The sequence below is a fragment of the Equus asinus genome, chromosome 21 (genome assembly GCF_041296235.1).
Source record: "Equus asinus isolate D_3611 breed Donkey chromosome 21, EquAss-T2T_v2, whole genome shotgun sequence".
Classification (NCBI taxonomy): Eukaryota; Metazoa; Chordata; class Mammalia; order Perissodactyla; family Equidae; genus Equus; species Equus asinus.
Window position 1 is genome coordinate 12422431 of NC_091810.1, and position 15285 is coordinate 12437715.

Below are 15285 nucleotides of genomic sequence, written 5' to 3' on the forward strand. Positions count from 1 at the left end.
AGTTTTTAGAGTCAGGGTAAGGGAAAGGTGGCACTTAGTGGAGGAAGCAGTGTTCAAAACTAGAAGTGGTGCAGGAATGTCTCCTGAAAATATATTTTATTATTATTATTTTTTTTTTGAGAAAGATTAGCCCTGACCTAACTACTGCCAGTCCTCCTCTCTTTTGCTGAGGAAGCCTGGCCCTGAGCTATCATCGTGCCCATCTTCCTCTACTTTATATGTGGGACGCCTGCCACAGCATGGCGTGCCAAACGGTGTCATGTCCGCACCCGGGATCCGAACCGGTGAACCCCGGGCTGCTGAGAAGTGAAACGTGCGCGCTTAACCGCTGCGCCACCGGGCCGGCCCCCCGAAAATATATTTAGTAAATAAATAGATGGAAGTAGTTCAACCTTATATGACTTATTAAGGAAATACAAATTAAAATGAGGTAGATATAAAAACTCATGAGATTTTGATGTATGTGCAGTGAAATAGCCATCTCAGATGTTCATTGTGGTAGTGAAAGGGTAGCAAACCATTCAATGTATGCTTTTTCTTTGTAGTTGAGATATAATTAACAAACTATAAAATTCACTCTTTTATTGTGTACAGAGTTTTGCAACCATCACCACTAATTTCAGAAACCCTGTACCCGTTAAGCAGTTATTCCCTATTCTCTCTGCACCCTAGCCCAGGGAACCACCAGTTTGTGTTCTGTCCCAATGGATTTGCCTGTCCTAGATATTTCGTATAAATGGAACCACACAGTATGTGACCTTCCTTGTCTGACTTCTCTCATAGTAATGATGGACATTTGGGTTGTTTCCACCTTTCAGCTTTTGTGAATAGTGCTGCTATGAACATGCATGTACGTTTATTTGTTTGAGTACCTGTTTTCAGTTCTTTTGGGTATATTTTTAGGGAATATCTGGGTCAAAAGGTAATTCTGTGTGCTTCTTCATTTTTGAAACGGTTTTTGCTGGGTATGGAGTACTTAGCTGACTTTGCTTTTGTTTTGTTTTACTTTCAGTACTTTGAATGTTTCACCCCATTACCTTCTGGCTGCCGTGGTTTTGATGAGAAATCAGTTGTTAGTCTTATTGAGGTGGCTTCTACACAAATAGGTCACTTTTCTCTTGCTGCTTTCAGGGTTCTTTTTGTCTTTGGCTTCCGCTGTTTGATTATGATCTGTCCAGGTGTGGATCTCTTTGAGTTTAGCCTTCTTGGAGTTTATTGAGCTACTTGATGTGCAGATTAATATTTTTCTTCAAATTTGAGAAGTTTTTAAAGTTTATTCAGATATTCTTTCTGTGCCTTTCTCTCCTTTCTTTCTGGAATTCTTGTTGTGTGTGTGTTCAGATGCTTTATGATGTCTCGTATGTCTTTGAGACTGTGCTCATTTTTCTTCATTCTTTTTTCTTTGTTTTCCTCAGACTGGAGAATCTCAATTGATCTATCTTCAAGTTTGTTGATTCTTCTACTTGCTGAAATCTGATATTGAGCTCCAGTGGATTTTTAATTTCAGAGCTTGTATTTTTCAACTCCAGAATTTCTATTTGGTTCTTTTATGTAATTTCTAACTTTTTTTATATTCTCTATTTGGTGAGACATTGTTGTCTTCTTTCCTTTAGTTCTTTAGACATGGTTTCCTTTATTTCTTTGAACATACTTAAAACAGCTGATTTAAAATGTTTGTCTAGTAGGATTTCCTCAGAAACAGTTTCTCTTAATTCATTTTTTCCTTGTGTATGGGCCATACTTTTGTTTCTTTGCATCTATTGTGAATATTTGTTGAAAACTGGACGTTCTGAATAATATAATGTGGCAGTTCTAGAAGGCAGATTCTCTTCTTCCCCCGCATTCCCATAGTTGTTAGCATTTGCTTTGTGACTTTTGTGAATTAATTGTATGAAGTCATGTGTGACCAGTCTCTGCTTATTTAGCTTAGTGATCAGTTAGTGATCAGACAGAGATTTCCTTAAATGCCTGGAACCAATAAGTCTCCGAATCTTTGCCAAAGGTCTCTATGTGCATGTTGGGGCATGTTTTCAATGCTCAGGCAGGCAGTTAATAACTTTGCCTTAACCTTGCATAGAACCTCAAGGTCAGCCAGAGATGAGAGCTTAGAGTCTTCTCATGGCTTTCTTGATCATGCGCAGTGCCTTGGGCATGCCCACAGCCATATGCCTGCAAGTAGCCTTCTGGATTCTGAGGAATATGTCAGAGCTTTTCCAAGTCTCCCATGGAAGCCCCCAAGTTTTTCCTTCTAAAGTTTGTGGTCAACCTGTTGTTTGCCCAAAGTGTTATCCCATGCCTCAGATAGCCAATGATGTTAAACAATTGCCTCTGATGATTTTCAACAAATGCCCCTGAGGAAAAGCCTGTTTGCACTGGGCAAGCTCCAAAGCCGGTCAAATAAAGAGAACCTTGCAAGTGGGGTCTTCCAGGGAACACCAGAAAGGAAAAATAATGACAGTTCTCTGGGAAAGGCACTTTGATGGAACCCAAATTCATTCTGTCCTCTTTAGTGGCTGTCAAGCTCCTGGTTTCCACTCTAATTGCGAATGCTGGTTATTAAGGCTGCTGCAGAGTTAGAGAGGGGTGGATGGGAATAGGGCAAATTAAAATTCCACAGAGCCCCCTTATTCTTAGCGAAATTCAGCTGGTTTTCTTGAATAAACATTCCACAGATTGTTGCAAGCCTTTGGTTAATTTCCAGAGCTCTGAAAAAGTTGATTCTGATAATTTTTGCCAGTGTTCTTATTGCTTTTATGGAGGAGAGGCTTTCTGGATGTCCAGCAAAAGAAAAATCTTTTATTGATTTTTCCATGTATTTTGAGTCTTAAATGTATTCCCCATGAATTTATCCCAAAGCCAAGGCAAAAAAAAGAAAGAAAGAAAAGATCTGTCATATGTATCAACGTGTTTATCACAGTGTTATTTATAATAGTGAAACGTTTGAAACATTCTAAATGAGTAACACTGGGGGGAAAGAATGTAAATTCTGGGTTGCACTATTATGCAGCTGTTAAAAAGGGAAGAGGAGGCCTGAAGAGGTGGAAGTCTAACATAGAGGTGTGAGCCTTGATTCTAGAGTCAGATGGGCTGGGTTTGAATTTGGCTTTGAGATTTATAGCCAATGACTTAGAGCAAATTAGTTAGCCTCTCTAAGCTTCCATCTTTCATCAGTAAAATGGTGACAACTCCATAATGGTGGTGTGGGGTTTAAGTGAAAGCATCCAGGTTATATGCTTGGCTCAGCCAAGTGATTTATAATCATTGTTATTCTTGCTAGCATTCAACAGAAAATTCTTTATGATATAGTGGTAAATAAACTAGAAGGATATGAGATTGGATATATACTGTAACTAAAATATGGAAAAAATAATCCCTTGGCAATGCATGGAAAATCCAATGTGGAACAAAGCACACCACAGTGATGGAATTGTGGGTTGTTTATTTTCTCTTTTCCAATTTTTTTTTCAATGGAAAAGATAAATGTGTACTCATAGTAAGAATCTCTTGTTAAAGAGGCAGGCGCTCTCTGGGAGGGTCCAGGGAGGAGTGCCCTCCATGAGACACTGGGATGGTGGAGGTCTGCTTCCAGGTACGTCTTCAGGGACTTTGGTCACCGGTATTTCCTGAGTCTCTTTAGGAGGGTGGTGTGTATTTATTGGTCTTTTTCAAGGGAGTTTTTTATTCAGAGGCCTGGGGGCTAGGGTTCACTGCTGCCTCCTCAGGGAGGGTTCTGAAAGTGGAGTTTAAAACCCAGGGGCAGTCTTTTAAATTCTGTTGTTCAATACGAGGCATTTCCCTGTGGGACTTCTTTCGGAATATGATGACACTCTCTTCCTAGGTGCTTTTGAAAGGAAGAAAGGCGAGAACTCCGTCATGCTTGGTCCTCTGCCAGGTGCTCCATAGACATGCTCTCTGTCCATGATGACGATCTCGGTAACTGTGATGGGACTTGTTTTCCATTCCAGGTTCCGAGGTGCACCGATTATACCTGTGGCGGCCAAGCCTGGGGGACCGGAGGCCCCTGAAACAGAAGCTCCACAGGGCATCTCAGAGCTCATTGAGGTACTGTCAGCTTGAGTCTGGGTTGGCCTCTGGCTCCAGCCCTGCTCAAGCAGGGTCCTTTGTGTCTTGCTCAGCTCAGAGAGAGAAAGAAAGGCAGCCCCAGCCAGAGGACTCCGACCTGGCTCCTTTAACCCTCCCCCTGCTCTACCTTAGTGCAACCTCCCTCAAAAAGTTAAACCAAAACAGAACCAATGGTTTCTACCCTGTAGCCCATGGCTCTGCAGAGCTGTTCACACCCTGTCAGTCCTCCTTTTTTCTTTCTCTTGTCAAACAACTCCACAAAGCAGCCCCTCCAGTCTGGAACTCTGGGGCCATGTCATTCATTCCAGTACTTCAGATGGTACCAGCCTCTCCTGTGTGTCCTACCTGAGCTGGGACCAGCGAGGCAGGGTGAAGGAGATGGGCCCAGCAGCAGGGGCAGTGCACTTTACATCCTTGTGGTCTCCACCAAAGGAGTGGAGGCTTCATCTTCTAAAGCCGTGGTCCCAAGGCCCAGGCCATTCCTCCAGGCTTGGTGGTAGTGGACAGAGGGAGGGAGCCCAGACACTCACAGGGTGCCAGGGCAGCAGCAGGCGGGGTGGGGGTGATGCTGCTATGAAGATAGCAGTGAGAATGGGGTCTGCAGTGTCCCTCTGCTGAGCACTTGGGGCAGTTCCAAGGGGTGGATGGCAAGGTGTATTGACTCTGGGGCTGGATGGTGGGTTCCAGCGATGGCCCCACTACCTACTCTCTCTGTGACCTTAGGCACTTGACCTGCTCTCCCTAGCCTCAGTTCCCTCACTTGTAGGGAAAATAAGAGCATCACTTACCTCGTGGAGTTGGTATAAAGGCTTAATGGTTAATGTGTATAACGTGTTCAGAACATTCCCACATCAGAGTTTACTGTGATGGTGAGGTTGATTATCACGTTCCAGACACTGTATTAAGTTCTTTTCCTACATGATCATTAACATTCATAGTGACCTTGGGAGGTTTATTTATCCCCATTTTACCAAGGAAGAGTCTGAGATTCAGAGAGGTTAAGTAACTTGTGTAAGATCTCACAGTAAGTACATGGTGGCACCAGGATTCAGACGCAGGTCGGTTGTTGGCGTTGGCCTTGTCCACCTGTACCTGGATCCACAAAGCCAAGATCAGGTGTGACCATGTGCACTGCCCCTGTTTCTATGATTACATGATGCTCATCTTGCTAACTTAGCAAAACAAATATTTTCTGGGTGAGGCATTTGTTACTTTTTCATTACTCCAGAGAGCGCTGGTCTGGGAGCCTGGGACAGTTATTTTTATTAGAGCAGAATCCCAAAAAATGCTGCTGTGAAAGATTCCTCTCCGAAACCTCTGCATAAATCTCAGACCAAGCCTGTTTTGAGTCTCTAGTCTTTTTACAAAAGAATTGTTATCACAAGACTAAGAGTTTGGAACATTCACTACCAAATACTTTTTTGACAGCCCATTCCCTAACAAAATCAGAAAATAGCAAAATAAAAGGAGTAAGGCAGTATTTATTTTCATTTGTTTGTTGGTAATTAGCTCTGACAACATCTCTGAGCACATAAGTGGCATGAGGAAAGTGGAGTGGTTGATGTGGAGGCATATGGAAAGAGTCAGCAAAGAAGGAAGAGCAGAACCAAACTGCGGGGGCGGCACCGGCCCTTTGGCAGATGTTAGATTGTCCCTCGGTCTCTGCTGAGGGCTTGGAGAAGTGGCCTTCCCCCCCGTCCTACCAAACAGAGGCAGCTGCCCTGGGGTCAGCCCTTCTCTCCCCACATCGTTCGTTTTTCCTTCAGTCACTGTCCTTTTCTTAGGCAGGATACCAGCTGCTGGAGATACGTGGAAGCCCTGGGAGGGGAGACAGATAAACAGGATCACAAGAGTGTGTTATCTGTGGCGATAGGGGGCAGGGAATGCAGCCATATGAAAAGGTGGTGTCACCCAGGAGAAGGGTGAGGCTGACTAGCCGATGGGCTTCCAGGGCTTGCCAGCAGCTGGTGCCTGGCATGAGAGGGGAAGTGGCTGGTGCTGAGGCCTGAGTGGTAGCTAGGGGCTAGGTGATGACAAATCTTTAATCTTGTAGGCATCAGGAGGCTGGGAAAGCACGTGAGGCCAGGGAGCGAGGTGACCAAGGGTGTCCTGGAGCAGGCTGCCTCTGCTGCAGTGAGCTTGGGGCCAGAGCTTGGCTTGTTAGGAGACTGTTTCAGTATACCTAATGGGAGGGGATGGAGGAGTCTTCTCCCTAGTGCTGAGCAGGAGCTGAGAGCGCGGCAGAGGTTTGCAGTGCATTCAGGGAGTTGTCCGTTTCTGATCTCCTGGGCCAGCTTGCCCAGGCCCTGGTTACACCCTCTGCCTTCCTCTGCCCTGCCGCATCGAGCTCCTCTCCCCAACAGGGTGTGGCACCAGCATTTCTTTTCTAGCTCCTGACGTCCCAGATTTCCATCCCAACGAGAGACCCCTCAGGACCGTTCCTCATGTCTGTGGACCACTGTTTCTCCATCAAAGGCCAAGGCACAGTGATGACAGGGACCATCCTCTCAGGCTCCATCAGCCTCGGCGACAGTGTGGAGATTCCTGCCCTCAAGGTCAGTCTTACCTTGTCCTTTCTTTTGATCTCTCTGTCAAGCAGCAAGGGGTGGGGACGGTCCCTTTGTCTCTCTACTTGCTGAGCCTGCTCCCTGAGGCTGGCCAGCTGTCTCTGCTCTGTTCCATCTCTTCCCCTGCCCTGCCTGGATTCGAAAACTACCACTTTCCCTAAGTCTCATAATAATGCTCATTTATTGGAGGCTTATGATGTGCCATGATGAGCCTCCCAAGTAGGTATTCTTTATAGATAAAGAAACTGAGGCTCCAGAAGGTGTGGGGGGCTCAGGATCACATGGTCAACAAGTAGGGTGCTGTGGGTAAACCCTCCCTTTCTACAAGTACCTGCAGACTTATTTCTGGGTACCTTTTACTTAATCACAAGAATTTCAAATTAAACACAATTAGAATCTTGTATCGCTCAGTCATACCATCTGAAAGACATCCAGATGAGTTTCACACTCCTAATGACCACTGGCAGATGCTATTTCATCCCTCAGAAGGCCTCTGAGAAGAGCAGACAGCTAGCTCTCTCCCCATCTTTTAGTAACTTCTGGCGTGGCTCTGATTTGAAAGGTGTCCAGTGGCCTTGCTATTCCCCTTCTCCAGTGGGCTTTTCTTACAGTTTTGGTTTACTGGAGAAGAAAAACTTATAGCCTCCTGGACAGCCCTTCCCCTTGAAGGGGAATAAAGGATAGAGAACAAGAGCTAGTTATAACTAGGGAGACCTCACCAGGAATTCTGGGGTCCAGGGCGGTTCTCTAGTTCTCAGGAACCTAGAGGCAGGGAAGCAGAGGCACTTGGCCCTGTGTGCTAAGCCAGGGACAATGCCAGCTGCTCCTTAGGATATAGTCACAGCCATGGGTGAGTGAATTCCGTGTGCGTGCTAACTGAGAGTTCTCCCTGGAGGGCTGCGTGGAGACCGATTCTGAGGTTGTCTGCCTCACTAGGTATGTTAGTCAGGGTCCTCCAGAGAAACAGTACCAAGAGGACGTATGCGCATGTGTGTGCAGAGAGAGATGTGCTTTAAGGAATTGGCTCACATCATTGTGCGGCCTGGCAAGTCCAAAATCTGGAGGTTAGGCCAGCACGATGGAGACCCAGGGAGGAGGTGTGATTCGAGTACATAGGCTGTTGGCTGGCAGAACTTCCTCTTTTTCCAGGGAGGTCAGTCTTTTTCTACTTAGGGCTTTAACTGATTGGATGGAGTCCACCCACATTATGGAGGATAATCTGCTTTACCCAAAGTCTGCCTATTTAAATGTTATTCTCATCCAAAAAACACCTTCACAGAAAAATCCAGAATAATGCTGGACCAATATCTGGGTACAGTGGCCCAGCCACGTTGACACATAAAATTCACCATCACATGGGGGTTGGGGACGGCCGTGATAGCAGTGTCTGCCCTGAGCAAGTGGAGGGAAGGGGAGCACCTGTGCCTTGTGTTGCCCCTTCTTAGTCTGGGGCAACCTGGGAGGATATAGGATAGGGGCATTTCAGGGGTGAGCATCAAGTCCATGTTGTGCCAGGGACTAAAAGTGCAAATCTTAAAAAGTAAAGCACAAAATTATGAAAATAAACTAAACTTAACATTTAACAAAATGAAGATTATAAGTGACTGTGTGTTAATTCTTAGCTGGAACAGAGAATGAATCAAATGCTAATTTTTTTTCCATTCCCTGTGCTCCCTTAGGCAGACCCCTAGGGGCCATCCTGAGCTGTATCCCTTCTCCTCTGGGAGAAGACTTGTTCGCGGCCGGGGAGAGGAGCTGGGAGTAGAAAGGTGGTATCAGAAGAGGGCTCTGTGGGAGATAGACTTTGAATTGTGGGTACTTGAGGCTCTAGAGGGAGGAGGTGGTGTTTGATGACAGGATCGGTGGCTGTGGCTGCAATGTTAGGCCCAAGGATGTGGGGGAGGGCTGAGGCAGAGAGAATCATGTTAAGCAGACGGGGATATTGCGTGGGGGCATGTTCTGAGATCGTTGGGTACTCTTCCTCCTTATGAAGGTGGAATTCCTCCTATCAGGATTCCAGTTACTGATCTACAGGACTTGGGCACATGGGAGGTGCTTGGCAAATAGCAGTTTAATTCTCCTCTTGCTTTTGTGCACCTGTTTCCCCCCAGCCTACTTCATCCCTCTTGGTATCTATTGCTGTATAATTCTCTAATTTACTAGTCAGAGAAAGTCAGAGAACTTGTAAGCAGTGAATTTGGATATTTGGTTGAGGAGTTTTCCAAGCAAAGTGTGGAAGGTGCAGCCTGGTTTCTCCTGTGCTACTTATAGTAAAATCTAAGAGGAAAGGAATGAATTGAGGAAGGAACTGTTAGCAAAAGGGAGCCAGCGCTTGAGATTCTCTGCCTATCCAGATTCCAAAGGACACTAAAGGGAGGAAATGCACTTTGAGAAAGTATGCTCTGGAGAAAGGCCAGGGGTGAGGCTGGACAGCCTTTGCTGAAGAGATTAGGTGTGTGACTCATGGATCCAATCAAACATCTCAGCAGAAGCCAGGAGTAGAGATGCCTGATGAAATGAAAAAGGAAAGAAAGCACTTGGACTTCTGGGATTCTACAGGTAGGAAATAGTCTGATAGAACTACTCAGCTACAGACACGCTTTATCCTTCAAGAAAAAGGAAGATTGAGTGGCTCCAGGGGCAGAGCTGTGGATGCAAATGTAGAGGCCCGAGAGGCGAGCTCAGAGGCAGGGCCGGTGGAGCCTCCCTGGGCCCAGGGGGTAGAGGATCAAGCCACAGAGGGTCATTCTCAGGCCTGGAAACCTAATGGAATTTGTTCTACTGGGTTTCAAACTTGCTTGGGACCAATGACCTCTGTGTTTTTTCCATTTTCTCCTTATGCCTGTATTTTGAAAGCAGGTAACTTTTCCTGGTTTTCTAGTTTCACAGGCCAACAGATGGGAGACATTCTGCCTCAGGATGGACCATACCAGTATTACCCATACTGAATTAGGAGACTTGGATGATGAGATGTTTGAGCTGATAATATTTAGAAGCGATTTTGTACTGAAAGTTGATACTGCAATGGGGTGAGAATTTGGGGATATTGCAAAAGTATTTTGCACATGGGATAGATGTGAAGTTTTGGGGACCAGAGGGTGAACTGTAGTGGGCTGACTTGTGGCCCACAAAATGTGTGTCCATCCAGAACCTCAGAAATGACCTTATTTAGAATAAGGGTCTTTGCAGATGTAATTAAAGTAAGGATCTCAAGGTGAGATCATCCTGATGAGGGTGGGCTCTTTATCTAATGACGATCATCCAGTGGCACAGAGTTCACAGAGAGAAGGGCATATGAAACTGGTGGCTGGAGTTATGCGTCCACAAGCCAAGGAATACCAATGGTTGCGTGCAGCCACCAAAAGCTAGGAGAGAGGTATGGAAAGGATTCTTTCTCAGAGACTCCAGAGGGAACCAACTCTACTGACACACTGATTTGGGACTTTTAGCCACCAGAGCTGCAAGAGAATAAGTTTCTATTGTTTTAAGACACCATGGGGCCAGCCCGGTGGCTCAGCGGTTAAGTGCACACCTTCTGCTTTGGTGGCCCGGGGTTTGCCGGTTCGGATCCCAGGTGCAGACATGGCACCACTTGGCAAGCCATGCTGTGGTAGGCGTCCCGCATATAAAGTAGAGGAAGATGGGTACGGATGTTAGCTCAAGGCCAGTCTTCCTCAGCAAAAAGAGGAGGATTGGCAGCAGATGTCAGCTCAGGCCTAATGTTCCTCAAAAAAAAACACACCAAGTTTGTGGTTATTTGTTATGGCAGCCCTAGGAAACTAATATAGATTTTGGATGGAAAGGACTGATGTCAGAAAAAGCCTTAAGTTTTTTATCAACTTGGGCAGATTCCTTAACTCCTCTGAGCTTTGAGTTTCTCATGAGGAGTTGCAACCCCAGCTAGCCCTCTAGGGTTGCTGTGAGAGGGATGGGGGCTGAGTGCACATCAGCACTGAAGGGGCTTCACAGTGATGGAGCTGAGTGCATGTCAGCGCTGAGGGGCTTCACAGTGATGGAGCTGAGTGCATGTCAGCGCTGAGGGTCTTCACGGTGATGGAGCTGAGTGAGCTGAGGGGCTGCACGGTGATGGAGCTGAGTGAGCTGAGGGTCTTCACGGTGATGGAGCTGAGTGAGCTGAGGGGCTGCACGGTGATGGAGCTGAGTGAGCTGAGGGTCTTCACGGTGATGGAGCTGAGTGAGCTGAGGGGCTGCACGGTGATGGAGCTGAGTGAGCTGAGGGGCTTCATGGTGATGGAGCTGAGTGCACGTCAGTGCTGAGGGGCTTCACGGTGATGGAGCTGAGTGCACTCAGGGGCTTCACAGTGATGGAGCTGAGTACATCTCAGTGCTGAGGGTCTTCACGGTGATGGAGCTGAGTGAGCTGAGGGGCTGCACGGTGATGGAGCTGAGTGCATGTCAGCCCTGAGAGGCTTCACAGTGATGGAGCTGAGTGCCTGTCAGCCCTGAGGGTCTTCACGGTGATGGAGCTGAATGAGCTGAGGGGCTGCGCAGTGATGGAGCTGAGTGAGCTGAGGGGCTTCATGGTGATGGAGCTGAGTGTGCATCAGCACTGAATTGGCTTCACGGTGATGGAGCTGAGTGAGCTGAGGGGCTTCACAGTGATGGATGGAGCTGAGTGAGCTGAGGGGCTGCATGGTGATGGAGCTGAGTGCCTGTCAGCGCTGAGAGGCTTTAGGTTAGCAGTAGAATCAGAACTGTTGGCATATTGATGGCCAGCTCTGCTCATTCCCGTCCTTCCTGTAATTCCCATCTGACAGATGAGAAACCTAGGCTCAGGGGAGTTAAGCCATGAGACAGCAGAGACGCCTTTGAAGTCATTTGTCCAGCACCAAAGATCAGGCTCTGGCCACCCTCCCTGTTGTTTCTGGAGACCCCAAGGAGATCCTAGGGCCGGTGGCATTTCCTCTCCTTCTGGAGCAGAACCCTCCCACCTCCAGAGCAGCTTTGTAAGGGAGTGGGCATGACCTCTTGATGCCTCTCAGGGCCAGGGAGCATATCCATATAAAAGCACATTTCGGGAAGCTCCTGGGGTTCAGAGCGCCTGCCACGCCTTCTCTCACTCCTGCCCTCTGCTAACTGTAATTGGTGGCTGGTGCCTGTTGGGCACTGGGGACATTGCTGGGCAGGAGCTTTAAACTAGGTGGCCCTTTTCCCAAACCCAGTGATATCCCTGTCAGATTTCACTAATCGACTTGTACACGTCTGACCACTTGACCTCCCTCGGAGGCGGGCACAGCCATTCCAAATAAACAGTCGCATTCCGCTCCTGGCCAGGGCCGGCCTGCTGGAGCCTGGCAGACCCCGGCCCTGATTTCTGCTGGAACGTCCCTTCCCAGCTGGGGCCCATTAGCTGATCAAGGAAATGTTGGGGAACAGGGAGTGAAGGAGAAAATCCAAATCCCATTTAGACCCCAGAGTGGCTTAAACGCCAGACATCCTGAGATTCGCCAGCCTTCTCCTCAGGCCTTTTGGCTCTCGATCCTCAGCCTGGGAAATCCCTCTGGTGAGATTTGATCTTGGGACTTTAGGCTAGTGATGTTTGCAGTGGTGATTGGCTATCCGAGTTGTAATGCCAAAATCTCTCCGAGCCACAGACCGTGGAGAAAAGAGAGAAGCCTGGGAGTTCAGAGGGACAAAAGACTGTGGCCACAGGCAGGTTACTCAGCATCTCTGTGTTTCGCTAATTCACCCCAAACGTAGATGAGCCCTGTGTGCTCGCCTCTGTCCAGGGCTCTGGAAGGGAGCACAGTGGTGTGGCACCGACTAGGAGGATGGATGTCAAAGTCCCAGCACCTGGGAGGCACACAGTGCTAGCTGCTACTCTCGTCCCTTCATTGTTGCCATCCAATATTCCTCTCCTGTGGACTTTCTGTGGTGGTTCCAGAAGTAGTAAATGGCAGGATACTTTCCTGGTTGGAAGACACAGTTCTTTTCAGGGCTACTAAGTGAATTATTGAAATGGAAATATGCTTCACAGCCCCTGATGGTGTACTGTGAATCCAAGTCAATGTTCTGATAATGATGATAAACATTATTAGATATATGTGGATAACCATTTAGTTGATAAAACTTTTAGAGAAAAGTTTAGAATTTGATAGCATATTCCTCCAAATCGAGTGCATATTCAGATTTATTTTCCTTTTTATTAAAAAATCCCCAGAAGGAAAAAGAAAATCATCCGTTCTCCTAGGCATTGTTACATTCCCCTTTGCCTCTGCTCTTGGAAGCTCATCACAAGGATGAGATGAGACTAGACGTCTGAAAGAATCTATTTTCTTGCCCCAACAAGCTGCAGCAAACTCTTTCTGTTCTGCCCTGCCTCCCCTGCAGCAGCCCTCTGCCTCTGCTCCTTGGTTTCTCACCTGCAAGCCTTTGCAGGGCTGTCTTTTCTGCTTGGTACCTGATCTCTTTCCTTGAGAATCCCTTTGTGCCTTCCCGGGCGTAGCTCAGGCTTCACTCACCTTTGCCTGGCCAGCCGCTCCCTCTGCATGCTCTCAGTGGGCACTCGTGCGCTGTCTGGTGCTGTGTTTGTCTCTATGCCTGTGTCTGACTCCACTCTCAGCACACATCCTAGGGCTTGTCCCACAAACTATTTGATTAACAAAACAATAGGAAAGAGCCAGTAAAGCAAATAAACACTTTTTTTTTTAGTAGGATTTTGATTCAAAGTATGTAATTATGACCTTAGAGGGCTGTGTTTGGAGTAGCTGCTCCCCCGGACCTCCAAGGGCCCAAATGCAGAAACCTGGGGCCGGGTAGCTGGCCGCTTCATGTTCTGGCTATCTCCTCTTTGAGGCTTGCATCTTGATGCTTCACCGTGAGTAGCGCTGGAGATGATCCTGTGTCCCAGTGCTGCCTCCTTTTCGGGCAGTGATTGTAAATCAGGTGCCCGGGCTGCTGAGCTGACTTCCCGTGGAAGCCACCTCTGGAAATCAGCTCTCAAGACTGAACTCCCTCTGCTTCTAAGCCTTTTACCTAGAAAATGTAAAGTGTGATCTTCGTCCTTAACCATTTCTTGTTTCAGCAGATATGTAAGAAAGGAAAGGTTTTTGTGAATTCAGTGTTTTCATGTTTGTTGGCTTTGCTGGTGCAAACTCCTGGGAGTCTGCTCTCTGTACCTGCGTGTCCTGTGTGCCAGGGGCATTGAGCTGGGGCTCCTCCTCGGCCCTAGTGGAGCTGACAGCACCGAGGGTGATAGGGAAGGAGAGAAGGGAGTGAAGGAAATCAGGAAGAGTTTGGAAAAGCTGGAGGGAGGCGTTGTGTGCCTTTGGGCAGATCAGCCTCAGTGTCCTGCTTCAGGAGGGCCTCTGCCATCAGGCCCTCACCTTCCAGCCCTGAGCACTGCTTGGGTTCAGCCTCCCTTGACTCCCATGGAGATGGCTGTCAGACCCTACTGCCTTCCCTGCCAGCCTCCCTAACCCAGCCCCCTCCCACTGATGGCAGGTCTTTGTAGAGACGGATTGTGCCCTGCTTGTCTGCTGGTGGGTCCTCCTCAGCTCCAGGATAAAATCTAAAGTGCTTGCATGGCACAGAAGGCAGATCATGGTCTTGCCTTTGTCACCTCTCTAGTCTTTCTTATCCCAGAGCCACACGAGATCACTCCTGCTCTCAGTGTATTAGGCAGGATTCTGGTTGCAGGTGACAGAAACCCAACTCAGACTGGCTTAACATGATAGGGGATGTATTGGCTCAGTTACTGAGAAGGCGGCGTTGGGTGCGGGGCTGGTGCCTCCATCTAGACCTGTTCTGTGAGGGCCAGTCTCTGTGGCCCAGGCCCTGCAGCCCTGGCTTTCCATTTCTTCTCCTTCGAGTCCAGGATGTGGACTGTATCTTTGTGGTTAGCTCCCCAAGTCCATTCTACCCAGAGGTTGGAACCAATCAGTGGGGATACCCCTCCCCTGCCAGTGATGGGCCAATGAGATGTGAAGGGGTGTCTCCTGGGGGGCTGGGGAAAGGTGTCCTTGCTTCTAGGAAAGTAACCCAAGAAAAGACAACCTTTCTCCCGCTACTGGAAATTGAAGTGGGGAGGGGCATGATGCTTGGACTTGACGGGGTAAGCAGCCCTCTTGTTACCAGCCTGAGGAGGAGGTGAGCAGAAAGAGGCCAGAGAACAGAGGAAAACGACTTGGAAGCAGAGCCTGAGCCCCGCTGACCGGTGCCTGGGTCTACCCTGCCTTAGGACTTGGTGTTGGGAGAGAAACTACGTTTCCTTATTGCAATCAGGGTGGTCTGCTCCTTGGGATAGAAGGAAAAAGGCTTCTTTTCCCAGGAGTTGTGAACACAGTTATGGAATGGGATCTCCTTGGCCTGGCTGGATGAGGCATTCATCTCCATGGCCAGGACAAATGCAACGCTCTGATTGGGCAGGCTCCATTACATGTCCTACCCCGGAGCTGGGGCAAGCTGGGAGGAATGGTTCCCTAAGGAAGTTGGGGGTCCTCTCGCTAGAAGATAGATGTTGGGCAGGCAAAACTGAGAGGCGTCCACACACACGGTGCTCTGCGTGTCCAGGCCTTGACAGTCCGGGCCCTACACACAGAGGGGTTGAGCTTGAGTCCCTCCCCATCACTTACTTCCTGGGACAGTTGCTTCACCTCCCAGAGCCTGTTCCTTC

The 15285-nt window shown here is 48.0% G+C and overlaps 1 protein-coding gene across 2 annotated transcripts in view; it reads left to right on the top strand.

The window, feature by feature from the left end:
* The window catches only part of EEFSEC (eukaryotic elongation factor, selenocysteine-tRNA specific), a 258809-nt gene that overhangs the window by 109167 nt on the left and 134357 nt on the right, over positions 1 to 15285 (top strand). For both annotated transcript variants that reach the window (XM_044754275.2, XM_044754277.2), the window contains exons 3-4: positions 3966 to 4062; positions 6474 to 6638. In XM_044754275.2, coding sequence (XP_044610210.1) covers positions 3966 to 4062; positions 6474 to 6638 — 262 coding nt within the window. The remainder of the gene's footprint in view (positions 1 to 3965; positions 4063 to 6473; positions 6639 to 15285) is intronic.